Below are 26,932 nucleotides of genomic sequence, written 5' to 3'. Positions count from 1 at the left end.
TTATAGAAGCTGAAGAAACAATGCATGAGCGGTAAAAGAGAGTTGAAAAATCTTTTTTGAAAGACCGGTCAAGAACCTGGTTCTTGTACCACAGGTTAGTAGTCTTATGTTTTTTCATGCATATCTCAAAAGAAACAAAATTAACTGCCACGTCATCCACCTTTTCAGACCCTGTATAATATGTCTTTTCTTTCAAATCTTTTCACTTCCCTCTGCAATGTTGCATCTTCCCACAAACCTACAGCCGTTTCAGAACCCGTTTCTCTTCCCTCATAATTATCCTTTCCCTCCTTAAAACCCCTACACCTCCTAAACTTAAGCGATCATCCTTCTCTCTTTCCACTCTTCCAAAACTTTCTACCCAACTATCTACCATGGCTGAAGAGCAAGCAAACCTACCCACCTCTGAAGAGAAAACCCTTGACTTATCCGCCATGTTAGAAACACCACCAAACGCCCCCTCTTCTACCATTGCTTACCCAGAAACACCCAAACTTGATTCCCTTTCACCCCCTATCTCTCTCATCACTCCCTCTGTCGATACTCCTTCCTTAAGTGTGGAGGACTCAAAAGCACCAAAAATAGATAGTATTTCTTCTCTATTGCCTGATACTCTCAAAGAACAGAACAAGAATAAAGAAAAGGGTGAAACTCAACAAGGAAAAGGGGTGTCCGAGGAAGATACTGATCAGTCTACTAGTCCTCTAGTTACTGCTGCTGCTATGGAACCTCAAGAAAAGGAGACCATCAAAAACATGTTGGCCATTGCTGCCGAAAGACTGGTGAATGAGGTAACTTCTTCCTTGTTTGAGTCTCAGGGGGAAGGGACTCCGCTCTTAGGAGAAGAAGGAACAATGGTGCTCTTCGGATCTTCTGCTCCTGAAGAAGCTACTGGGAACCCTGCTGATGAACCTGATCCCCTCCCTGAGGAAACATGTCAGGAATCATCTTCCCAGGTCAGCTTCAATCCTTCTCCATCTCCTCACTTTGATGCTGAATTATTGGATTCCATCCCTCCCGTTGTGAGATCTAGTGATAAGGATGAACAAGATAATGTAGTTCTCAGTGCACGCTTTAAGATTAGAAAGTTCGTGGTCACTCCTGAGCCCCCTCCTAAGCGACCTACCACAAGGTTGCAACAGAAGGAGGCATTTGAGTCTGCCTTGAAGAAAAGCAAAAGGAGTAGCAAGAAAAAGAAGAAGAGGCTGGTGAAGGACGGGGAAATTATGTGTGAAAAAAGTATACCTGTAGTGGAAGTGGATGAGGATGCTCAAGAGGAACCAAGTTCCCTGGTTAAGAGATCTCAGAAAAAGAAATAATCTGTTGAGAGTGCTTCAAAGGAAGCTGTTGAAACATCAAGTAAAAAGTCTGTGAAAGTTAGTATCAAGTCTAAGCAAGTTGTGAAGGAAAAATAGTGTTTGATGATGATATTCTGGTGAAATCAAGTAGCAAGGGTAAGTCCATTGAGAAGTCTAGTAAAAGGAAGTTGGAAACTGTTGGGGCACCCGGTTCTGTCAAAAGGGTGAAAAGTGTAAGTGTGCTTGGGCAAGAAAGGTTGCAGTACCAGAAGGTATTGTGGGGTCGCACGTTTGACCTAGAGATTTCTGAAATGGCGGTATGAGATAAATTCTTGAGATGGTGGAATTTCAGAAGTGGGGCCATCTGTTCAAAGAGGATGTGCCCAAGGTGTATGAGGATGAGGTCCAAAGTTTCTATGCTGAACTCTTCACTGTTGAAGATGGCCACATCTGTGTCCTAGAGAATGATGTGGATATTGTTATTGATGCTACTGTGTTGGTAAACATTCTCAGGGTTCCATCTGAAGGGTTGCCATCTGTGAGAGGCACTTGTGGCTCTAATTTTAGGCGCGCCATTGTGAAAGAGAAAGTTATCCAGCATGGGGAACAGGTATACAAGAAGGCTCTGCTTCCTGTATACCAATTGTTATTTGAGTTGGTTAATAAGGTTCTGCTCCCTCGTGCTGATAAAAGGTCCATCACATCCTGGTCTGATCTATACTTAATGGAAGCATTGGATGAGTTTTGCTCTATCAATTTGCCTGCCATTGTGATTGAACATATGCAGAAAGTAGCAGCTTTCAAGGATGGGAACCATGGATTACCTTATGGCTTTCTTCTCACGCGTGTCTTCAAGTTCTTTAATGTGCCCTTGGGACAGCCCAAGATGAGAACCAGGAAACATACCTTCTGAAAAATTACACCGGAGGAATGTGAATGTGTTGAAAAGGTTGGAGGAATGGGCAGCACTTCGACGATCTCCCAGCTGATCAATGCCCAGAATAGTGCTACAGAGGAGATCAGGAAGCTGAAGGCAAGGAATGCCATTCTCGAGACTCAGCTAAGTCAGGCTATAGGGGCACCAGGACCTTCCAGTTCATCAAGTGAAGAAGTTGCTCGTCTGTCAAAAGAAAATGCTAAGCTCAGACAACAGGTGGAGAACCTGCGAGAGAAACTGCTCCCAGAGCAGATGTCCACAAATGCTCGGATTGACCTTGTTCTCAACACTTTTGTGGCCTCCCCCAAGCCTTCTTCCTCTAGCTCTCCCTAGGAATATCTTCCAGTGACCAGTGCCAGTGACCGGTGTCAAGTTTCTCTCTTTTGTTTTGATGACTTGTGGTAGTTTTTTTTTTTTTTGTGATGTGGATGGACTTCACCTGAACTGCTCCCGCTTTGAATAGTCCAAACTTGCCTCTGCTTTCTTGGCAGAGGCTTATGTCTTATAAATCAATGTAGACTCTCTTTTTGCTGTTAAATGCTTGTATTTTTTTGCATCTCTTTTCTATCATGTTGTGTGCACACATGTGGCATGAGTTAGCTGGGCTAGACTTCTTTATGCTGATTACTTGTTTGTGTATTTTTAATGATGCCAAAAGGGGGAAGATAAATTGAAGCAGGGGCATCTGAGTACGGGGGAAGCATAGAGTCAGGGGGAACTTGTGAAGTTTCGGTACTTTATCTGGTTTATTGTGTTCTATAAATGGTTTTCAATTTTTAAGTTTGTCATCATCAAAAAGGGAGAAATTGATGGGTTTAAAGTATCTTAAATTTATGTTTTGATGATCTAACAAACTTATTATTAAGAACCAGATAAAGGACCTGATGTACACTTGGTATATATCTCTATCAACAGACTCAAGCTAGTGTGTGTTTTATGACTTCAGACATAAAAGAATCAACTCAGGGACATGATCCCTTTGAGTTTTCCTGAAAGAAGTACGAAGTCAACTCTACAGTTGGAAAGTGACTGCCTGCACTGTACATGCCACAATGCATAAACAGTGCAGCAGTCACTACAGTGCATAAACAGTGCAGCAGTCACTTTTCATTGGGAAAGGCTTTTTACCAACCAAGTGTTTACATCGTTCAAGTGATGTCATCCAAAGGATATTAACAAGAAGCATTACAACAAAACATCACTTGAACACTTGTGAAATAACTCAAGCACTCAAGATCTGATAATCAAGCATTGAAGTCACAAGTGCATTAAGAACAAAGTACAACAGTACTACGGACCAGTTCCTACAACAAGTCTTTTGTATGTCCTTAGTTAAGTTGTATCTTTGTATTAGTTTTTCATTGTAATTCCTACTTTGCTTATTTAGAAGCTTTAACTAGGAACTTCCGAAAATCATAAACCCTTAGAGTTTGTGTCGTGACTAGAGTTAGTCATGAGTTGAAGTCTTTGTAATAGGTATATTACAAAGTGGCTTGTAATAGGTGTATTACAAGTTAGTGAGGGATTAAGAGTTTAATTCCTAGGTTACAATAGGTTGTAATCTAAAGATTGCTCAAGTAGTGAAGTTGAAATCCTACAGGTGTAGGTCGTGGTTTTTTATCCCATTGAGCAGGGATTTTTTCACGTAAAATCTCCTGTGTCATTTACTTACTGGTTCATTAGCTATTTTTGTGGGAACTGGTATAATAAGACCAGATCTCTATACAGTTTGGTGGACTCATACATTCTATTACTATATTTAATTAAATAGTAAAATTTATCATACGTTGTGATTAAGATTCATCACGAATTGGATGGTTTTGAGTTGACTGTCACACTGGTGTAGTCGTCATCCCCCCCCCCCCCAAAAAAAAAAAAAAAAACTTGACGGGTTGTTTTGTTTAACCATCTGATTTCTTGGATTTATTAGCCAGCTAATTCAGATTTGTACCAACGAAAGGACAAATGCTTCCTATCAAAAATACTTTTATTTTCAAAAATTGAAGCAGAGACAATTGATTAAGTATTGTTGGCGTCTCACCACATACTAATGATTTCATAGCAGGGAAAGTTGGGTTTATTTCTAATAGTGTTTGGTGGAGTCACTCATCATTACCATATAATCAAAGGAAAAGAATCCACACGCACAAACCCCTCTCCTCCCTTCAATTCCCTCTCTCCAATCCTCCATTCTCAGTACTTCCCTCCCAAAAACCTCAGTAATGATCAGTCTGTTTTTTTTTTCTCTTTCAAAGATTCAAACCAAATGATTTGCATTTGGAAAATCTGTCTCCACGAATACCTCCATCCATGCAGTTTTGGCATGCAAAATGTTACCCTTATTCTTCCTAAAGTAAAAATAGTGCTATTTATCTTCTTTTTTTCTCATAATTACCCACGACCACTAAAAGGAAATCATTTCTTTTCTCATTCTATATGTTGATTAGCACTCAATTAACTTTGTTGAAGGATCGTGCATTACCTTAAGATCCTTAGTAACTAAGCAAATTAGGTCATTAAGTTTCTTATTTGTTCTCCCTTGATTTCTTTAATTTTGTGTTAAAGAATCATTTAATATAACGTACGTGCACAATGTATAATATCATTCGACACATTTTTTTTGAATTAATTGACTAGTTATTAGAGATGCCATTTTGTATAGTTTAGATTTAAATTATTTCTTTAAAACAAATGTTGAAAATAAATTAACTATGTTCTTCTAGGAAAGAAGAAGAGAAGTGAAGTAGGGTATAAGGTGAACCTGCGTAAACTACATTTGTTTTTCTTTATTACTTAATTCTTTCTGTTGGAAAAAATAGATAAAAACAAAAATGAAGACTGTTGATTAGATCCCGTGAAGAAAATAAATGAAACTAAAGGACAGCACACAAACAATAAAGATGATGGACATTTTAATCTTTTAGTAGCTTTTTTTAATTAAAGTGTAAAACATTCTGCAGTGACTATCCAAAAGAAGACTTTCTCTTGGATAAACATGTGGAAGAACAGCAAATCTCTAATATAAAAGCTTTCGTTTAATAAATTAATAGATTGTCAATTTAATAAACGCAAGAAAAATACTTTTTAAAGAAATAACTTATTAGTATAAAGAATTATCAGTAAAAAGCAAAGGATTTTCTTTTTGAGGGCCCTTTATTAATCATTCCTGGAATATTTCAAGCAAAAGGGAGACCCACTTCCACTTTATGTCTAGCAGCAGGTGTTGACTACGCTCCTTATTGCCCTTAGAAAAAGCAACAACTATCAATCAAAGGCATGCCTTTCTTTTTTTTTTCTTCTTTATGTTAAAAAACAACTTCACGTACTCTACCAAAGCATTCCTTATGCAAGCGGAGATATAGAAAAATTAGAAGGAAAAAAGAGACAATAAATACTCATGGTATACATTTTAAATAGTATTAAAAATTTAATCCAATAAGCATCTTTTAATAGTTCAAGGTGGAGACGATGAAAAAGGGAAGGAAATGTTACGCTACTAATGGGGTCTGACTTCAATCGTGGAATGCAGGAAGCTCACAAACTGAGCTAGCCCTCAACCAAAATTTGATATCTTTTTGCCTTGAATATAAGAAAAAGTTGTCATAAAACCAATATCAAAGTTTAAATACACATAAAATTAACTCCGACTAACTATATTTGTCAAAACAAGTTTCTTGATAATCATAAAGTTCCTTTCCCGGCATAATGGTTTTGTACTTATATGTGTGAATAATGATATTCACACGAACATGCTACAGTCCTGCGTAAGTTTGGTTTACACTATATAATTGTGTTTAAAAATTCACTTAATATTTTATAAGCTAGTAAGATGTATTTTTAGAATTTAAAATTTATAAACTCAAAATTCTAGCTGCCTGCACAAGAAGGCGGCAGCAGTCGAATACTTTGTGACCGTGAATGAATTTAGAAAAATCCAATACTGTATTCCTGAATCGTAGCAGAATATCTTTGGCATAAGGTTGTTATAAGCCTTAAATGCTGATATATTCCTTTTCTCTTCTTTCTTTTTTGGTTATTTGATCTGTAATATATATAATGTCGGTAACATTCTCCCTTTTAAAACTTTTCGTTTTGACATCCATAAGAATAGCTTTCTGTTCAGTAGTTAAGCTCTTGTAAATCACGCTGGTATTCAATAATCGATCATTCATAATTTTGCCTAATAATCGATCATTCATAAATTTGCCTAATTAAGGCATGAATAATTTCTTGCTCAGATCATTCATGAGAAAATGACACTCTCGTTTATTCCTCAACAAGATTGTAGTCTACAAGTTATAATATCGTTTATTCTCATTTGAACAAGTTATTGCATTCAAAAGTCATTGAGATACGAATAGCTAAACAAGTTCGCACCAGGCAATCCAATTGATGAGATATCTGCAAGCTATTAGCATTTCCAAAATATCTCAAGTAACAAATATATATATATATATATATATATATATATATATATATATATATATATATATATATATATATATATATATATATATACACATACATATCACCATCTTAGTTTGTCGGAGTTACAAAATAAGTTCATACAATCTTGCATCCCATTAGATATCCTTATTTATTCTACCATTGTACCAAACGATCTCTTGCAGTATAATAAATATCTATCTCTCTCTCCATATATATATAGAGAGAGAGAGATATTTATTATACTGCAAGAGATCGTTTGGTACAATGGTATATATATAGAGAGAGATAGATATTTATTATACTGCAAGAGATCGTTTGGTACAATGGTAGAATAAATAAGGATATCTCATGGGATGCAAGATTGTATGAACTTATTTTGTAACTCCGACAAACTAAGATGGTGATATATGCCCCGTAAAAAAAATGGACATCAACCTAACTAAACGCTATATTACGAGCTCATAAGGGAGAATTGTTCAAAATTATATAAAAAGACTACAATTCATTTCCCAAGTCACTATGAGACGGTTAACACCCTTTGCACGCTCGTACACTCAAGATTGGACATTAGTACATGGAAAACATAATACGACTAAGGTCCAATATTAAATAAACTAAAAATAAAGATGTGTCACCTTGAGACCATATAATTAAGAAAATATATGTGAACTTCACTCAAATTTCAAAAATGGGCTAATCAGGATATGTAGATTAGCCAAGACCATGTAACCCCATAACAATTTTGTTTTTCATTTTAAAGTGATTCATTCATGCTATAAATTATTTCCAATGTTCTTATTAGAAATAAAATGATAATCATGATAGGATCTTAAAGACTTAAAGGAAATTGTACCGCTCAAAAATATGGTTAATTGTTATTTATTCATCTATCCTCAATCAGAGATATTAATTGAGATATTAACATAGAACCACCTTTGTTGGTAAAGCTTTTCACCCAAAGTGAGATATCAATTACAGCGCTAATCCGAATTAATTGAATTCCAAAACGTATACCGATCACCAGATTACAAAAAAAAATTAAAGGAGCTTGTGCATTAAGTAGAAAAGAAAGGACTGAGTTTTGAAAATGGTTAACACCTGTGATCTGAAGAGAAATTACAGAAACAAGGTGGTAGGAGTGGCTGGTAGGGTGGTGGGGTGGGGGTAGGGGGGGAGAAAGCTGTTGTACTGTATGAAGTGACTGGATGGGCAGATGTCCTGCCCATTGCCCGTCAATCAAATCTATCCAAAACCCCTCTCTGCCTTATGCTACTGCTACTGTTAAACATTTGCTCCTTTATTTATTTTTTCTCTTTTCTTACATTTTCTGAACAAAAAGCAAATTTCTTTTGGTTACTACTGATATTTATCTCTGACCACACTCCTTTCTTATTGGTTCTTTATTTCCCACTAGATTGAAATGGCCCTCCTCTCTCTCTCTTCTTCAAATCTTGGTGATCCCTTTTTTTATACAGCAATAAAAATAAAGAATAAGCCAAATATAACCTTTGCTCATGTCATTAGTTCATTATGGTTTTAAATAAATACTGGGGGTTTGTAATAAGTTGAGAATAACATAACAACTTAGGCCTTTTTCTTTTCTTGGTATGAATCTTGGGTATCTCTTGGTTTAAGCTATAAGGTTTTGAGTCTGCTAATTAGTTAAGAAAAAAACAAAAAGATAAAATGAAAAGGTAAAAAAAAGCATATACTAGTATATATCTAGTGTAAGATAGTAGTAAGAATATCTATTTACACAGATCCCTATGGCTATCCAATGCAGGGGTGCTATCCAGCATTGCTCGCTGAAACTCATTCTCTTTGTTTAGTTTAAAGGGTCCAGTTTTTGTTCTCTTTTTAAAGAGTAAGAAAAGAAAGAGAATGAGAAACTACAAGAAAGAGAGTTTGGGCTTTTTTCACCTTGATTGAAGAGAAGACTTCTTTTCCTTTTCCTCTTTACTTGTGGGGAGCAGCACACAAAAAAATTTCTTTGGTTTCATGAGTTCTTACTGCAACTACACTACAAAAAAGAAAAATCTTGGCCAAGTTTTTTCATATGCTGTGAATCTTGAATTTTAAAGGTATGATTTTTATTATTTTTTTCTTTTTCTTGTTTTGAAATGATTACTTTGTTTTCTTTCAATGATTGAACTGAACTATCTTGAACCACAGAAAAACTTTACAAACTTACAAGAACATCTCAACAACTGAATGAAGATGAAGTCCAACAGCAGCAACAGCAGCAATAATAATAATAGTAATAGTCATAATGATGGTAGTAGTAACTGGTTAGGTTTTTCTCTCTCTCCCCACATGAAAATGGAGGTTACTTCTTCTGAACCTCAACACCAACATCATCAGTTCAATAATCAGAGCTCTATCCATCCTAGTACTACTACCTCTGCTCTTGCTCAAAGTTTCTATCTTTCATCTTCTCCTATGAATGTGACTTCAAATACCTCTGGTCTTTGTTATGGTGTTGGAGAAAATAATCCCTTTGGCCATTCTTCTTTATCTGTTATGCCTCTCAAATCTGATGGCTCTCTTTGCATAATGGAAGCTCTCTCAAGATCTCATGCAGATGGTTAGTTTTGTTTTCTTCCAAAGTTTTAATCTTTTTTCACTTTTCTTGTTTCCTTTTTTTTTTTTCCACTAAAATATATTTTGTTGTTATCTTTGTGTAAAAAGCTATGGTGCAAAGTTCTTCATCACCTAAGCTTGAGGACTTTTTAGGTGGTGCAAGTCAATATGGAAATCATGAGAGGGAAGCTATGGCTCTAAGCTTAGACAGCTTATACTATCACCAAAATGAAGGCTATTATTCTCCCATGCATTGTCATGGCATGTATCAAGAATCATTATTAGAAGAAACAAAGCCAACTCAAATTTCAAACTGTGATGCCCAAATGACTGCAGTTTCTGGAAATGAGCTGAAAAGTTGGGGACACTATGCTATTGACCAACATATAAATGCCACTTGTAGTAGTATGGTTGGTGCAGGTGGTGGTGGTACTACTGGTTCTGGTGGTTGTACAGTGGGTGGTAATGATTTGCAGTCTTTGAGCTTGTCTATGAATCCTGGTTCTCAGTCTAGCTGTGTTACTCAAAGACAAATTTCTCCTAATGAGCTGGAATGTGTTGCCATTGAAACAAAGAAAAGGGCTTCTGGAAAAGTTGTTCAAAAACAACCTGTTCATAGGAAATCTATTGATACATTTGGTCAGAGAACTTCTCAGTATAGAGGAGTCACTAGGTCAGTCCATTTCTTTCATTTTTTAAAAACCCTTTGAATTTTTTTTTTCTGTTGTGGGGTTGCTATTTTTGAGGAGTTTGGCTATTTCTTGTCCTTCAATGTGAAAATGGGTTGCTACCAGTTGTCATGATTTTGCCTTTTTAGTTTTTCTTATTTTCTTGATCTTGAGTATCTGCTTTTATTGTTAAGATTTTCAAATGACATAGTGTGAATATGTTTTCAACAGACATAGGTGGACAGGTAGGTATGAGGCGCATTTGTGGGATAATAGTTGCAAGAAGGAAGGGCAGACAAGAAAAGGAAGACAAGGTTAGCTAATATGAAACTTTTATTGAATCCACATAAATTTGCTGGTTGTATTTTCTTCTTTTACTTTTTTTGGCCCCATTCTGTTCATAGTCTGACTATTGCTATGAATTTTTTTGTCATATATCTACTTGTTGGGGATATTCTATTCAAATCAACTCCACCCTATTTCAGTTTATCTTGGTAAGTGACTTTGTTTTTATCAATATTTTAAGACACCTGATTATATTTTTTTACTTAATACTAAACTGATAATAAATGTGGAATTTAGGGGGCTATGATATGGAAGAGAAAGCTGCAAGAGCATATGATTTAGCTGCACTGAAGTATTGGGGACCTTCAACTCACATTAACTTTCCGGTATATATGAGTTAACTAATTTCTTGAGTTGTTTTTTTAATGCCTATTAACCAACATGAGGCAGTATTTCTTGGCTCATTTTTGCAGTTGGAGAACTACCAAAAAGAGCTTGAGGATATGAAGAATATGACCCGGCAAGAATATGTTGCACACTTAAGAAGGTGAACATTTGTTTGAATTTTCTACTAGGTTCCTTTTCAAGTGTACTCAACTCATATGAGTTTAAATTTGTGTGATATCCTTGTATTATTGTTGAGTTTGTGTTGAAGTTTTTGTGTTATAACATTATATTCAGGAAAAGTAGTGGATTCTCAAGAGGTGCTTCAATGTATAGAGGAGTGACAAGGTATTCTTGACATTGCATCTAAACAAAATATTGTCTTTCTTTCCTTTTAAAATGCGCGGAAACAACCTGTTTTTTCCTTTTAAAATGATTAGCAATTAATTTTCTTCTGTTTTTTAATGGCAGGCACCATCAGCATGGAAGATGGCAGGCAAGAATTGGAAGAGTTGCAGGGAACAAAGATCTCTATCTTGGGACTTTCAGTAAATCCTTACGAACTCTCTTAATTAATTTAGTCCTTTAAACATATGATTATTTGTATAATTTTTTACTTAGTTGGCATCCTGACAAAGAATTTGATAAAGATCATTACATTAAAGAACTGCAATTTTGTGTCTTTCTTTTTGGTACCACATTTCTTTTTAGCCACTAGTAGTAATGCTTGTCAAAGGCTGACTATACTATTACTTTGCCGGTGTATCACTCATACTTGGTGGGACTGAAAAACTTTTCCAAAAGCTGTTTCTTCCTTCTGATCACATAATAAAGAGGGGAAAAAAATCTCTTTCTCGGTATATGTTATATTAAAGTTTTATGACATAAGTTTTGTAATTTTCACAGGCACACAAGAAGAAGCTGCAGAAGCATATGATGTTGCTGCAATAAAATTCAGGGGTGTAAATGCTGTCACAAACTTTGACATATCGCGATACGACGTGGAAAAAATCATGGCTAGTAATACTCTTCCTGCTGGAGAATTAGCTAGGAGAAACAAAGAAAGAGAGCCAATAGAGTCCATTGAATACAATCTCACCGGTCACAAGAATGAACAACCGTGTGTTCAAAATGACGACAACAACAACAATGGGAATAATGTCACAGATTGGAAAATGGTGTCATATCAATCCTCTAATCCTTCCCTAGGAAATTATAGAACCCCAACTTTCTCAATGGCATTACAAGATCTAATTGGTATTGATTTGATGAATTCAAGTAACCATGCAATTCTTGATGATCAACAGAACAAGATTGGTAACCATTTTTCAAATGCCTCATCTTTGGTTACTAGCCTTGGCAGTTCAAGAGAAGCAAGTCCTGATAAAAGTGCAGCCTCTTTAGTCTTTGCTAAGCCTACAAATGTCAATGCATGTATTCCCTCTGCTCAACTGAGGCCAATTCCAGTCTCCATTTCTCACCTACCAGTCTTTGCTGCCTTGAATGATGCATGAGGCTAAGGCTGAGGCTGTTGCTTTTTTTGTTACATGTTGTAACAGGTTTTTGCATGAACAAGAAAAAGGAAAACAAATTGGTGGTGGTTGGAAAAAAGGTGAAAAAAGAAAAGAAGATGTCGGATTTTAGCTAGTATTTTTATTTATTACCTAATTTTGAATGTAAGTGGATGACTTTAGGGTACTAATGGACAGGCAAGGTGGGGGGCCAATTACCTGTCTGTAACTATGTATTGGAAACTTTTTCAAACTCAAAAAGAAAAATTTCCTTTAGACATCCATTGATTTAGATTTTGCTAGAAATGGAGGGAATTATGTTGTTAATGGAGGGTCTAATCTAATGATGAAAATTCCACTGGTAATATGAGAAATGAAAATGACCCTATATTATTATTCAATCTACTTTTTCTTCTTTTGTGCTTGATCAAGTACAAAAACTAACTCAATGTTTCTCAATAATGCAAAAAGGTATATCTTTTGACCAAATTATTATGGCATTTTCATTCTGATAATCTCAGCCATATATTACTCAGTCTGCATAACACCATCATTCTCATATCTTTTTCTTTTCTTCTCTTTGAGATAAAGGCAATAAACATTCCTTCTCATATTTCAAAAAGGGCAGGAAAGGGAGATTCTTGGATTGATTTTTTTAAGGATTTGTAGGTCATAATTAGTTAAAACTTTGTCTCATTTTTTATGAGTCATACCTTAGTTAAAAATCACTTTAGCTTTTTAAAGATCACTTATAGTTTTAGTGTAGTACCTAAAAGCAATTCCATGTCTTGATGAGTTGATGTGGCACTAATTAACCTAAAGAAGTATTTTAATAATTGCTCTTTGTTAATTATTTTTATTCACACGTGTGAATATCCCCTCTCGTGCACATACTTGAGCAAAAATTACCATTGAGAAAGTTTAAATAATGGTAAAAAAAGGTATTTGCATTCCAAGGGGATGCGCGATGCCTATTTACCTTAATTCAAGTATTAGTAACTGATTTCGGGGCTCGTACTCGTGACTAAGTCAAGCGAAAATAATTTTATCGTTGATCCAAAACTCCTTTAAAGTTCGAATAATAGTAAATTTTGCATTATTAGGCCGGACAAGGAGGAAATGATGCCGGAAAAGCAGGAATATGTACCAAATAAAGTTAAATTTTGGTTGTTCTTCCACAAAAAAGTTACCAACAAGTCTTTAATTATCATTAATGGTTTGTTAATTCATAGTAAGTTCATGTTTCACTAATATCATATGCTTCAAATTGGACAAAGTTAGATACTGCATGTTCAGTACAAAAAATGGTCCAAAAGTTAAAGTGGACCCAAATTGAAATGACAAGGTGGGTAGTGCCCTCCATAGCTGATATTGTACTGATCTTCATAATCATGATGTTATTGTTCTATCCTTATCAAAAACTTCATTAGCTGGCTATAATTTAGCATATCCTTTAAAGTAGGATATTAAGTGGGCAGAGGAACTAATATATATTAAAAAAAAATTAAGTTTTGTGCACTAATCTTATAAAATATTTTTACATAATCAGATACTTATATGTATTAATTGAGAACTTGATAAAAATAGTAAATGATCTATTATCACTGGTTAAACTATATCGATTGTATAAAAATAAAAGATATTTACATTGCCGGTGTATCTTAAATCTACGAAAGCCATAGGTAACATTAAACTACTTCAATAAGCTAATGGTAACTATAATGGTCTAAAAGATTAATTAGTCGTACTGCATTTTATATGACGGAAAGAAAATGTAAAAAATATAAAATAAAAAGAATGTATTTTTTTCAACAATTGAATGGTCAATGAATAAAAGAAGGCAATATATGCAGGAGGGAACACTCCAACATGTATAAATGATTAAATGGCTACAGTGAATATTGTAATGGTCAAAAGGATTGCAACCTTTGTGGAAAAAAATGGGAAAGTGATTATGGATACTTCTTAATTCTATAACTAAAAGCTATACATAATGTGATATATGAAGTTTGTCACCTTTTGGTTTATAGTCAAAAACAATGATTACTTAATCGGTTGTTGACAGCTATATAATAATAGTGTAAAGCAAAACCATTGTAAGACAGCACTTAATCAGGAAATTAACTATTTTTGTCCTGCAGGCAAGTTTACCCCATAATATATTACTACTAATCTTAGCAGTGTCTCACAAATCTTTCATATTTTAAGTTAATTTTATTTATTTCGCGTCAGATTTAACTTATTCTATAAATATCTTTCACTAGTGGTATTAACTTGGCCACAAATAATAAGTATTTCATTATTTGCTACTACTGAACCTCACTAGTTGATAGTGGTTTGGTCAATCATTATTTGCAAATACTAAACTTCATTATTTGAAATGTTGGTGAAATACTGGTAATTTTCTTGGGAAGTATGTTTCGTGAAATAGTATTTTTTGTTAATTTCAACTCTTTTTTCAAGTGATAAAATTACTGTCTATACATTCAACTTTCAAATATTTTTTCCAACTTCAATCTCAATTTGTTTTCACGATTTCAACCAAATATTATCCAAACGCCCGCCAATTACAGAACAAGTTATCTAAAGTATTTCGCGTTTACGCAGTGTCCGGAGAAAGACCGTATCCAAGGGGTGTGATGTCTCTCCATATCCTAATGCAAGTATTAATGATTGCTTTTATGATTTGAACCCGTGACATATTGATCATATAGAGACAACTTTATCGTTGCTCCAAGGTTCCCTTTATGATTTTTCAGTAATATTCTATTAAAATAAAAACTAACAACCAGTTAGAATCTTAAATGAAGTTGGTGTTAGTTTAACTAGTGAATAATATAATATATGACTGTATATCCTAAATTATCCAAAACTTAGACAATAGGCCATTCCATAAACAAAAAAAAGTATGCGGCAAAACGGACCACATGCAAATTTATTGAGGACCACGTAATCGAATAAAGTGAGTGAAAATACCAGTAATAATACTTAGAATTATATCCTATATGCTCAAATATTTAAGAAGATTTTGCTTCAAAAGAAAACATAAGAAAAAACAAAGAGGAAAACGAAACCGTACATATTGCAGCTGGGAAAGAGTGGGACAATTCTACTACTCAAAGATGTTGATTCGTTTTCAAAGAGTTATAACACTAAGTAGATTTTCAGAAAAGGACTATGATATGATGAATGCAATATAATGTTCCCTGTAGAGGGACCTTGTTTCCTACTATGAAACTAGATCTGAATTTTTTTCACTTAACACGTATAGTTGAATTTTGTTGCAAAAATAAAAAATAAAAAATGGTCCCTCTTATTTGTACCACATCTCTGTGGCTAAGTCCCCATTACCACGTGAAAATGGCAGCAGAAATATGTGCCAAAAATTCTTAAATCGGATCGGTGACATTATTGTTTCTTTGCCAAACTAAGTAAGCTTTGACATAATTGGTAGGTTTACTAGATTGCTTTTTGGTGAGGTAAAAGTTAAACCCTTAGTAAGGAAAAAAGCAAATCTATGGTTCAAGTTTTTCTTTGCTTTTAACTAATTATTTCGGGGTTTTCATTAGGTTACTTCCTAACAAATCAAAAAGATCCGTTACCTTGAATAATGACTCAATTTAAAAGTTAATTCAAATCTCTTTTTTTCATATATTACTATGTCAAGATTAAAAACAAGAAACTTCGCGTACATGGTTGGACATGGCCTTTTAGTCTATTGATTAGTAAATCCCTTACATTCTCTCACATATATGCTAGCTGCAACCATAAAATACATGTCCTAATACAAGTGAGGAAGTTGAACTGTCAAAAAAAACTTTTATTGTCACAGAAAAAAGGTATAAATAAGTATAGATAAGTATGGTATAAAGCGTTACAAAATGCATGCATACACTAGTTATTCAAAAAAAAACTCCAAATATTAGTCATTTTGACAAATTAAATTTCTTGCAAAATATTTCATGTTTTTGAAAAATTAAGAAATCGTGTATTAATTAAGTGAGACAACTTTTAAGAAATGGTTTAAGTTTTAATAGGTTGTCAGTATACACTATCAGGTCACCCAAAATATATTTATAGGTAAACTTTTTTAAATTAAATAGTATAAGATTTGTAATCTAAAAAACAAAACAAGCTACTTATTACAACATTTAAAGATACCGGATGCTATTAAACATCTTCCTTAAGGGATGTACAAAACCTTAAAAACACAATAATATAAACAGGCGGTAATAATAATTAGGGTACACTTATAGGCACATGATAGAGAAGACAGTAATTCCCAGCAACTAGTAGTACTTTTGACAAAGGTTTTACTGAGGGAAATTAAGATGAGAAGATTGAGGTGGACAGGGACCATTAAAGAGGGAAGATAGCTAAAATTGGGGAGGTATGTCCTGTCCCCTAGAGAAGATGCCATAAATATGGAACCCTTTACTCTCCAATTTTATCATTTATTATAAGACCAGTGTTAGATCAGTTTCTTCAATTTTTCACCACTACGTTAAGGGGAGCCCCCCCCCCCCCCCCCCCCCCCAATTCCCTTAGCTTCCCCTCGCCGTTGCGCTAAATGCAATTATTTGCAGTTTTGCCCAATGGACATGTTTCACTTTCATTTACATTCATTTGCTTCCTCTCCACAAAATTCTACTACTACGAGAACCCAATGAAAACCAACAAGAAAATAGCCTAATCAGTGTTTCGGGTTGATAAAGCGTTTTAACTTTTGTGTACCGGACAGTTCGGTGCATAAAGCATCACGTATTTACGCATGGCAAGGGAAAGGGTCATATCCCAAGGGGTTTGATGTAGACAACCTACACTATTGCAAGCATTAGTGATTACTTCGAGAGCTCGAACCTGTGACACAGATAAAACTTTATCATTGCTCCAAGACTCCAAGCGTTTCGCTTTTTTTGCACTAATAGTGTATAGATCATTAAACTGTCAAGTTAAGTTAACCTATAACAATAAGTAATTCTTCGTAACAAGTCTGATATATTAGTATAGCAAAAGCTTCTAAAAACATCTATTTAACAAAAAGCTTCTCTAACAAATTGGTCTAAAAACATAACCAAAAGCTACTCTAATGAATTGAAACCTAGCTCGCGTAAGAAAGTTTAAATGTTGTTATTTGTACACTACAAATATTTTCCGGAAAATCATAGATAAACGATCAAAATAAAGTTAAAATTTGTTTTCCTGAAAAAGAATTTCAAATAAAGGGCACTAGACGTGCATTCCCAATGCAAATTGTCGGAGCATGTGGGTAGATTCAAACATATGTACGTTAATGCGTGCAAAAAAGAAAAAGCAACATTTACGAATTTTGTTTGCAGGCTTATGGTACATTAGCTCATGTATGGTAACTAAATACTAGTAGTACCATTTGATGGGTATCAATAGTCGGACTTATCTATAACACTTAACACTTATCGTACCTCATAAACTTCGACATGTGTGCATACATGGAATATAAATATATAAATAACTTGGTATCATAAAATACTAAAAATATTTAGAGGGCACCAGTTGAGCAGAAAGTGGTGCCCCATCGCGTTAAACTTCTGAATTCCTCTCTGATCACCATATTCTTTGAAATTTAGGGTGGAAATCAGAAAAAATAAAAGGTAGAATGCAAATAATTAAGTGGTATACACAATAAAGTTTGCAAAAGACAAAGAATTCTACTGCAGTAACATTCTAATGAATGCAATATTTGATAGAAATGTCGTGGTAAGAAACTTGCTGGAATAAAGAAATACTATGCCTGCAGGCTGCAGCGTTAGCTTCCGCCTTTGGCTCATCTGTATTTGACAGATTGCACAGTTATTATTTGTATAATAATCATATTAAATTATGCAATTCAAGTAGAAGTAACTCTTCTGGATTTTATGCACTATGTAGACAATATATGTAATCAAGTGATCGATGTTAGTGAGGAAAAAGAAAAACTACTCTTGTATTAGTTTAGTAACAATGAAGAATTGCTGCATTATCAAGTGATATTTAAAAGTCGACGACAATTAATTATTTACAGCATGTGTAGATTAGCAACCCATAAGATAAATGCTTAACATGTTATAACATCAATGTTGAAAGAAAAATAATTTATTCGGAATCTCAGGAAATGATCTCTACAATTCTTCATAAATAAAATAGCTAACAATATCCCCATTTATAATAGTATGAAACTTATTTTAACTACAAACTGAAAAATTTAATTTTATATAATTGGGACTGTAAATTCCAGTTACACATTAATTACATAAACTAGTAAATATCAAAATCTAAAACATTTTTAATTTTCTACTACAGCAGTGAGTTACTTTTTCAACATATCGACACTGATATTTTGAAGATGCTTTTCATTGTAGATATACATGCAAATTAAATCATTATTTTATTTTAAAGAAAAAGTATTTCTTTCGTCGTAATTTATGTAGTCTTTTTAGTATGTTCCTAAAAAATGTCATTTAGAAATAATTTACCTTCAAAAATTTTATTTTCTCCTTAATGAGATTATTTGTGTACAAATAAATATCTCTAACTTATTTTAGATCATAAATTTCAAAATTTTCGTACCAAAACAAACGGTGCGAGAGAGGAGAGGAATTCTCGAAGGAAAATGATTGAACGAGAGAGGAGACAAATGACGTTAAGTTGGGCCGTACAACTCTGAAAAATCCGACATCCCCAAATCTAGTTGCGAATCTCTTTTTCAGTCTTTCCTTTTGTCACCACAGCCTTTTTCTGGATGACAAATTCTACTGGGCTGGGCCTGCGGTGGCCTTAAACATATAGTTAACTTATTTGGGCTGGACTCAGATACTCGATAACAGGCCTGGGCTTTAAACAGAGTTCGACAACATTTGGACCTTGCAGTCTCCAACAAAAGGAATAGATTTGAAGGCATACCCTATATTTGTGCCGTCTTTGAACTTGTACCCTATTTTTAAAAATTATTAATTTGATAGTCAGCTGATAAAATATCCGTAATAATATGTCAATTAAACCCCTCACAACATGCATCACGTATTGCAGAGTTTGAATCAGCTGTATATTTAGTCTCTGCATACTCCGAGCGCATCTCACGCAATTCCTTGTCGAGCTGCACCCACCAACAATTATGACGTTAGTCACCAAAGAGCATTACTAAAGGAAGTCCAGAGTTTTTCACATTCAAATAAGAGAATTGAGCAAATTCAACATACAAAGTCAAAGTGCATGAGTTATCAGAAAATCAGCCACTACCACTACAAGCCATTGACACGCATTCAATCTGGAGTGTTAAATATTTTGTTACTTACAGGGATTATCCCAACTCGTAAAAAAAGTCTAAGCAAGGATTAAAATGCACATGATCTTTCTAGAAGTCGAAATAGAAGTTAATATAACAGGTAAGAAATTGCGAGATAACATCCCATATAAACACATGTTAGCTCTAAGCAAAGTGCAGATATGTTAGCTCATAATTACAATTATTACTATCAGAGGCGGACCCAGGATTTGAGCACGACGGGGGCACCACTGTATGCTAATCACTAGCGATAAAATTCGGCATGCAACTCTTTGAAAACTTAATGATTATGATAATTTATCATCCAAGTATTATTAAAAAAAAAGTTCTAAAGAAAAAAAAGGAACCGAATATATATATAAAGAGAGAGAGAGAGAGAGAGAGAGAGAGAGAGAGAAAGAGAAATTTCTTCGTAAAATGGGTGTTATGGGAAGAAAAGGAATAAAATTAATTAAGTTGACTATTGTGTATTAGTACTAAACTATAAATAAATTCAAAAAAAAAGATAAAAGTAAAAAATAAAGTAATTTGCTATTAAATATAAATTACATTGTATTCAAAGAACTAAAATATTAATTAAGTTGACTATTATATATTAGTACTAAATTATAATTGAATTAAAAAAAAAGAGATAAAAGTAAAAGATAAAGCAATTTGCTATTAAATATAAATTACATTGTACTTAAAGAATAAAAATAGAAAGGAGGAGGAAAAAGTTGAATTTGGGTTTCGAACTTGCGTCACCAACAAAGTTGGGAATTTAAGTGCTCAAAGCAACCAATTCTCCCATCTGCCTCTTTGTTTCTCGAGGCACACTTAAAATATTTAAGGGGTCCCATATAAATATACACATATATATAATACTATATGCAGGTTTTTTGCCGAGGCTAACGGGGTCACGTGACCCCTCAACCCTTAACGTAGGTCCGCCTCTGATTACTATTATTATTTCTGACAAGGATCCCAAAATAAAAATTATAATGCATGCTGAAGTTATTTAGTTCATTTGTTAAAATTTCAGTCTAAACATGCTCAAGTTATTTAGCTCATTTGCTAATATTTCAGACTGAACATGTTTAAGTTATTTAGTTCATTTGCTAAAATTTCAGACTAAACATGCTTAAGTTATTAGTTTATTTGCTAAAACTTTACACTAAATATGTTTAAGTTTTTTAGTTCATTTGCTAAAATTTCAGACTAAACATGCTTAAGTTTTTATCTTGTAGTATGTAATTTTCTAATGAGTTTTTGCTAATACATGCTGAAGTTATTCAGTTCATTTGCTAAAACTTTAGACAAAACATGCTGAAGTTATTTAGTTCATTCGCTAAAACTTCAGACTAAACATGCTGAAATTTTTTATTTCATTTCCTAAAACTTCAGACTAAACATGCTTAAGTTTTTCTCTTGTAGTATGTAATTTTCTAAATAGTTTTTGCTAATGCATGCTGAAGTTATTTAGTTCATTTGCTAAAATTTCATACCAAAACATGTTGAAATTTTGTAACACAGTCTACAGTTTTGTCCTGAGTTTAATCCGAAACTTCAGTCTAAACAAGCTAAAGTTTTTTAGTTTATTTGCTAAAATTTCAGCCTAAACATGCTTAAATTTTTGTCATGCAGTTTGTCAATAGTCTTTTATTAAAGAAGGGCAAAATCATCTTTTTAAAAGGCTTTTAACAAAAAAATAGGCACGGATGCAAACGGAAAAATAAAATGTGTATAAGTTAAAAAGGGGCGACCAAATAGGTCGCCCCATGCAATTTTTACAACAAAAAGGGGAAGTGCACAGTTAGCCACTAATTAGAGCTATATTTACTCTTAAGCCACTGTTTAAAATGTATTTACTCTTTGGTCAGTGCTTTAATAAATTTTTATCCGTCCGGACGAAAATACCCCTGTGCTAGACATGGTGTCCTTAACTTCATGAGTGTTGTGTAAATATTAAGGACAAAGTGTCTTGTATTTGCACCTTTTGTTGTTAAAGTTTAGGGCATCATGTCCTTAACTTCATGAGTGTTGTGGAAATATTAAGGACAAAATTATCTTAATATTTACATAATACTCATGAAGTTAAGGACATCATATCCTTAATATTTACACAGCACTCATGAAGAAGGGTAAAATCGTCTTTTCATATCAATTTTAATAGAGTAGTTGCTATTTTTGCTCAGCACTAAAAATACTGAATAAAAACTAAACACCACATTAAAAAATGATTACTCCACGCCATTTCTACCCAACAAAACTAGTTTTCGTGATCATATTAATCTTTTTTTTTTGTTTTCTTATTCAAATTTTCGCAAAATGCATAACATGTCAAGTGAACTGCCATTATTTCTCTAACATAGTAACAGTTAAATGATACGGACCTATTTGGATTTAGGTTTTGGCTACTTTTAAAATTTTTTTAATGAAAATATTATTTGTTCATAGAATTTGACCAGTTTTTGAAAAAATAAAATAAAAAAAATTTCAAGTTCTCAAAAACTGGTTTAGGATAGTTTTTGGTTGAAATTTTTTCTTCTACTCACAAAATTTTAATTTTTTCAAATGAATATATGTCCAAACACAATTTAAACTTTCAAAATTATTTTTCAACACAACTTCAAAAACTTATTTTGTTAAGTTTTAACCAAATTTATGCCCAAACTCTACTCTAACTACAATTCGAGCTTTAGCGTGAGGAGTTAGGATGGCATGGCCCTGACTGCTACCCAGGGGCGGATCTACTAAGGCCCGTGGGGGTGGTACGCCACCCACAAATTTTGGCCGAAACCTTAACTATATATGTATGCATATCTAGGAAATGTGATAAATATCCCTAGTGCCACACGAAGTAACGAAAGTTATTAAGGTGCCAATGGCAAATGGCTGATAAATCCTCCTTGGCAGTGAGGGATCGAACCACTGAGCCTACACTTTTTAAAACCTTTTTAGCTCATTATTTTTTTTTTTAATTATTGTTGACTATATCTTTCTTTGTTAATAAATCTTGACTTTTTTCCCTCTTAGTTAGTAGTATTTTATTTTTTCACCCCAACTTAAAACATCATTTCCTTTTCAAAATCCTTTCTCCCATTGGAATCCCAAACAAAAACCCGTGAACATCGTCCCAACTTCCACCCCTTCACTAGTGCCACTGTCAGTCTTCGCACCCATAAGAACCCGACAATCCACCGTATGGAGCCACCGTTGTTTCGTCTGGCAACTTCCCTTCCGCTAGCGTCGCTGCTTCGTCCATCCATCTCGACATCTTCCATCATCCTCCAGCAGCCAATTGTAAGGCTCTTTCACTCTTAGTCTCTCTTGGTTGATTTCTCTTGATTATTTCCTACAAAGTCTTCGCTAAAATTTCTACATAGAATGTGACGTATTTATAAATGTAAGTAATGATGTCATTATTGACCGTTTCAGAATATGAAAACTCGTCGAAGACAATTGTAAATGGATGATGTATATTTTTGTTAGTAGTTTTATGCTTTGCGCCAATTAGTTATAGTTATTTTTTCTTTTTGTTTGATCGATTTGTCTATATAGATAAAAAAAGATGGATAACCCGAACCAACGCCAAAGTTGATCAAATCGATTAGCTTGGCACCTGTAACCTCCACATCCTGGATCCGCCTCTCCAGTGCTACCTACATTTTAAAAAAAAAGGAACTACGAGTTGTATCTATTCAATAGAGTTACAAAATTAATTTTTTGTAGAGTTTATATAAGTTATATATGCGTTGATGGTGTGAATAATATTGACATTATAAAATCACTTATGAAATAGCTACAAGTTAAATTTTATGCTAAACATTAATTTACAACTTGAGAAAATTTATAATTGACATGCTATATGTAAGTAAAATTACATTGCATTATTAATATATATAACTTAAATCTATTTTTTAATGTCTCTTTCTTTAAAGGGGTGAACCTCGCCAAAGCTAACATTTTTACATTGCCGATGTTACCAAAAATCCAAAATATCTGTCAAACTTTATAAAAATTATCAGGCCTAGAAAGTTGGACCATGGACTTTCGAAGTCGTTAGATTAGTAGTGTTTAATCGGCCATGCTTTCTTCGACATGGTGATTGATCCATTTCAATGCCTTTGTTATATGCATTTTACTTTACTTAGATTATTGCAAAATTTCCTTTGAGTTGATTGTGTCGATACAGAGAAATTTCTTACTCTTAGCCCGTATAGATTGGATAGAGAATATTAGTATATTTGGTGAAGGAAAAAAAAAGAACATAAGTAGTAGTATATTTTGGTGATTTTAGCTCCTATAACATTGATGGCTTATACGTAGACTGCATATTAGACTTACGAATGAGTGAATGGATTAGGAAATGTCCAATTTGATATCAAGTAAATACACCTAGCAATAGCATAGATACAATAGTATAAACTTTTTAACACTATTGACCAATGCGAACAAATATAATGCATATGCCTCTCAATCACCAAAGTTTCAACATCTTCACCCAAGAATTTGCATGCATGCCATGCAGAGAAAACACAATAATCACTACAAAATTATGCTGTTTGCTAAAATTTTCATAGCTAGTCATAGCACATTAACTCCCAAAAATAGAACAAACTCAGATATTTACAGCTTTCTTGCTGCAACGGGAGGCCTTGAACTTCGTATTATCTTCTAAACAAACTATAATTTGCATTCTTCATAATAATTTCTTTCAGTGCAAGTCTCTTCCTCGGCATTACCAAATTCAAATAATTAAGAGATTTCTGCACAAACTTCTTGATAGGGAAACTAAAGAATAATGTCTCTAAAATGATTGTCTTTTAAAAACTCCTTGTTTGTCGACGGAATTATTATTTTACATTTAAAAATTAAAAATAAAGCATCATCGTATCAGTCCACTAAACAGCAGCCTTTCTGCTTTAGCATAGTATATATATATTTGTTTATTTCTTAAAAGGAAAAGCTTAATGATTACTCGTGTTCTGCGCATGCTTCTTCTTAGATTAATTGGTTTCTGAAATCTGTCTATTAACTAGTCTTGAACTAACCTTCTTAGGTTCTTTAGCTTTACTTCTTTCTGCATACCAACGTAGGATTCAAGTAATTACTCAGTAAATGAAAAAAGAATATGTATATGATATGAACATGCATAGTATCATCACATATAATTGAAAAAATTGAGATAAAATTTTCTTCAATTATTTTGCAAAAATGTTTGTATGAGTACTAATTTGTACTTTAGTTACATAAAGTTTAATTCTTGAAATTTTTGATAATTATCTAATTACGCATCTGCAAGTTAGAGTGTATTTGTTGACCAATCGCTTCCTCAATTTCAATTTTATTGTCACTTCTTGTTTATGGATTGACAACTCAACCAAGGAACAAAGAGTCTTAAAATTGAAAAAAAAAAAAAATCAAAATTCCATTATATTTGTTTACCGGAAAAATTGGATATAGTTGAATTTATAAGTAGTTCTAAGGATATGTGATATAACTTGACATAAATCATACGTAGAAGTGGAAATATTTAGATTCTTGGCTATAGAAATGGGTTATAAACTATTGAACTAGAAGAGTGAGTATGCTAAGTAAAACAAGCTTAAGAGATTTATTCTTAAATGAATAGAAGTAGTCTTTTCTTACAATGTGTCCACCCCCTTATGCTTACAAGGATTCCCTCATTTATAGCAGAGGAATCTTACTTTATTTATAATAATAATATATAGTGGAGAACTAATGATGAATTGTCTCTTCCTCGATTCCTGCCAAGATTCTCTCCCCTAGAGCGGTTGCAACGGCTCCTGTCTGCGAGCTCGATATTGGCTCGAGCTCGGTATTGGGTCGAGCCCTCAGCCTTGAGTTCGAGTTCGACATTCGGGGTGAGTGTCAATCGGTCTGTGCATCTCCGACAACTTTCTCTTTGCCCTGCGGTTCGATTTGGTCATGGGCTTGATAATGATACCGAGTCGATTCCTCGATCGGTCTTGGAGCTCGAGGCTTGTTTGTACTATCCTCGAAACTCGTATCGAGCTTTCACTTCGATCGCTTACCATTCGAACTCGATCAAACGTACGGAGGCCGAAATCTATTTCGACTGTATACAGATAGTCCCCTCGTTTCTCAGGAAGAATGTGGTGAGAAGCGATATAATTTTCGACGGCTCGATCGGATTATAAGCTGACATTTTCACTGGGCTCGACCATGATGTATGCGATAGTTGTCCCGTCGATTTAATCTTTCAAGGTATTTAATGTACGTCAGACGGTGGTCGGCCACCGCTGATACTGAACCGCCACGGTATAAACCTATAAATAGCCCTTACGTTTATCATTTACCGCTTTTACATCTTCGACCTCCCGAATTTTCTTACTCTTTCTGCCTTTATTTCGCCGCTTGCAGAGCCACCTTCATCAGCGTTTGGCACCATCAACCTTTCATCTTCCTTTGTTTTCTTTCTCTTACATCAATAGCAAAAACTTCAAAAACCGTACCTCAGAAGGAGAAAGCTTCTTCTTCACGGCCGTCCGGCGACAAGGCGCCTGTGGAGGCACCTCCCTATGAGTATGTTCCTGGCCCGTGTACTCTGAAGATCGATTTTAAGGTTAAAAATCCTTCGTCGGTTCCGGGTCGATGTGAGCATGTGTAGATGTACATGTGCTCGATAACAGAGGGTCATCTCGAGGCTGTAAGGAAAGACTGCAACCGGGGGCCCGAGGTTATGTTGCAAATTTTCTCTCCCGAAGAGAGCGTCATCACTCATATAGAGGGGTTTTTAAGTGTTTATACTTACCCCTTCACGTTGGGTCCCGTTAACCCAGTGATCATTGATTTTTGCAAAAGATATCAGGTCAACCTCGGTCAAATTCAGCCATCTCTATGGCGCATAGTAACCTTACTTCGCTACTTCTCCAACAAGGCTGGAGGGCTGGATTTCACCCTAAATCACCTCAAATCTTTTGAGGACTAATCAGGCTTCATCGTTGAGCATCGAAAGCTTTAATGTCGAGCATCGACGAAGACAAAGATCAGGGTTGGATGGGGCGTTATATTCAGGTGAGGTCCCATGACCTCATTCCGGAAAAGAAGATGTCGTTCCCCGAGGAATGGAATTTTAACCGTAAGTGGTTTTCATAAGGCGGTGCTTTTCGTATATTTCTCTGATTCTATCTGATATCTTTCTCCGATATACAACTGCCCCTTGGATGCCGCAAGCGGTACCCGACCTCGAGGATTATGTTCGGAAGTTAGCCTTGAGTTCCTCTTATGCCGAACGCGCTTGGCGTGATTTGGCAAAAGGTAGATGGGAGGCCAAGAATCACGGTAAGGGTCACTTCTCGTGTTCTTCAAAATATTTTTTATGCTCCATTCGTTACCGATTTCCTTTCATGCAGGTGTAACCAAGGATGCCATTTTGAGGCCTTCGAGTGGTGAGCAAGGAACCAAGTCCCGGCCCCGGAACCGGGGAAAGATAAGAAGCTAAAAGCTGTCTCTCGGTCAGAGGATCCCAAGCCCAAAACTCGAAGGGTGAGGAG

The 26,932-nt window shown here is 34.5% G+C and overlaps 1 protein-coding gene across 2 annotated transcripts; it reads left to right on the top strand.

Moving 5' to 3' along the window:
* The first annotated feature begins 8,097 nt into the window (after nt 1-8,097).
* On the top strand, nt 8,098-12,392 carry LOC104103957 (AP2-like ethylene-responsive transcription factor CRL5). Of its 2 annotated transcripts, none has more exons than XM_009611927.4 (10): nt 8,098-8,765; nt 8,857-9,268; nt 9,373-9,937; nt 10,164-10,246; nt 10,418-10,426; nt 10,515-10,603; nt 10,691-10,764; nt 10,899-10,949; nt 11,073-11,149; nt 11,508-12,392. In XM_009611927.4, the coding sequence occupies exons 2-10, from the start codon at nt 8,896-8,898 to the stop codon at nt 12,113-12,115; spliced, it is 1,929 nt and encodes a 642-aa protein (XP_009610222.1). In that variant the 5' UTR covers nt 8,098-8,765; nt 8,857-8,895; the 3' UTR covers nt 12,116-12,392. The 2 variants fall into 2 exon arrangements, with proteins under 2 accessions (XP_009610222.1, XP_033514025.1); XM_033658134.2 differs by having other exon boundaries at nt 8,124-8,765; nt 9,245-9,268.
* Nucleotides 12,393-26,932: the final 14,540 nt, after the last annotated feature.

The sequence above is a fragment of the Nicotiana tomentosiformis genome, chromosome 4, assembly GCF_000390325.3.
Source record: "Nicotiana tomentosiformis chromosome 4, ASM39032v3, whole genome shotgun sequence".
Lineage (NCBI taxonomy): Eukaryota > Viridiplantae > Streptophyta > Magnoliopsida > Solanales > Solanaceae > Nicotiana > Nicotiana tomentosiformis.
This window is presented reverse-complemented; position numbering and strand designations above follow the sequence as displayed.

Coding starts and splice junctions, on each gene's coding strand:
- LOC104103957 (XM_009611927.4), top strand. CDS start 8,896: ATGAAGATGAAGTCCAACAGCAGCAACAGCAGCAATAATAATAATAGT. Junction 9,938..10,163: donor CAGTATAGAGGAGTCACTAG/GTCAGTCCATTT, acceptor TGTTTTCAACAG/ACATAGGTGGACAGGTAGGT. Junction 11,150..11,507: donor TCTCTATCTTGGGACTTTCA/GTAAATCCTTAC, acceptor TAATTTTCACAG/GCACACAAGAAGAAGCTGCA.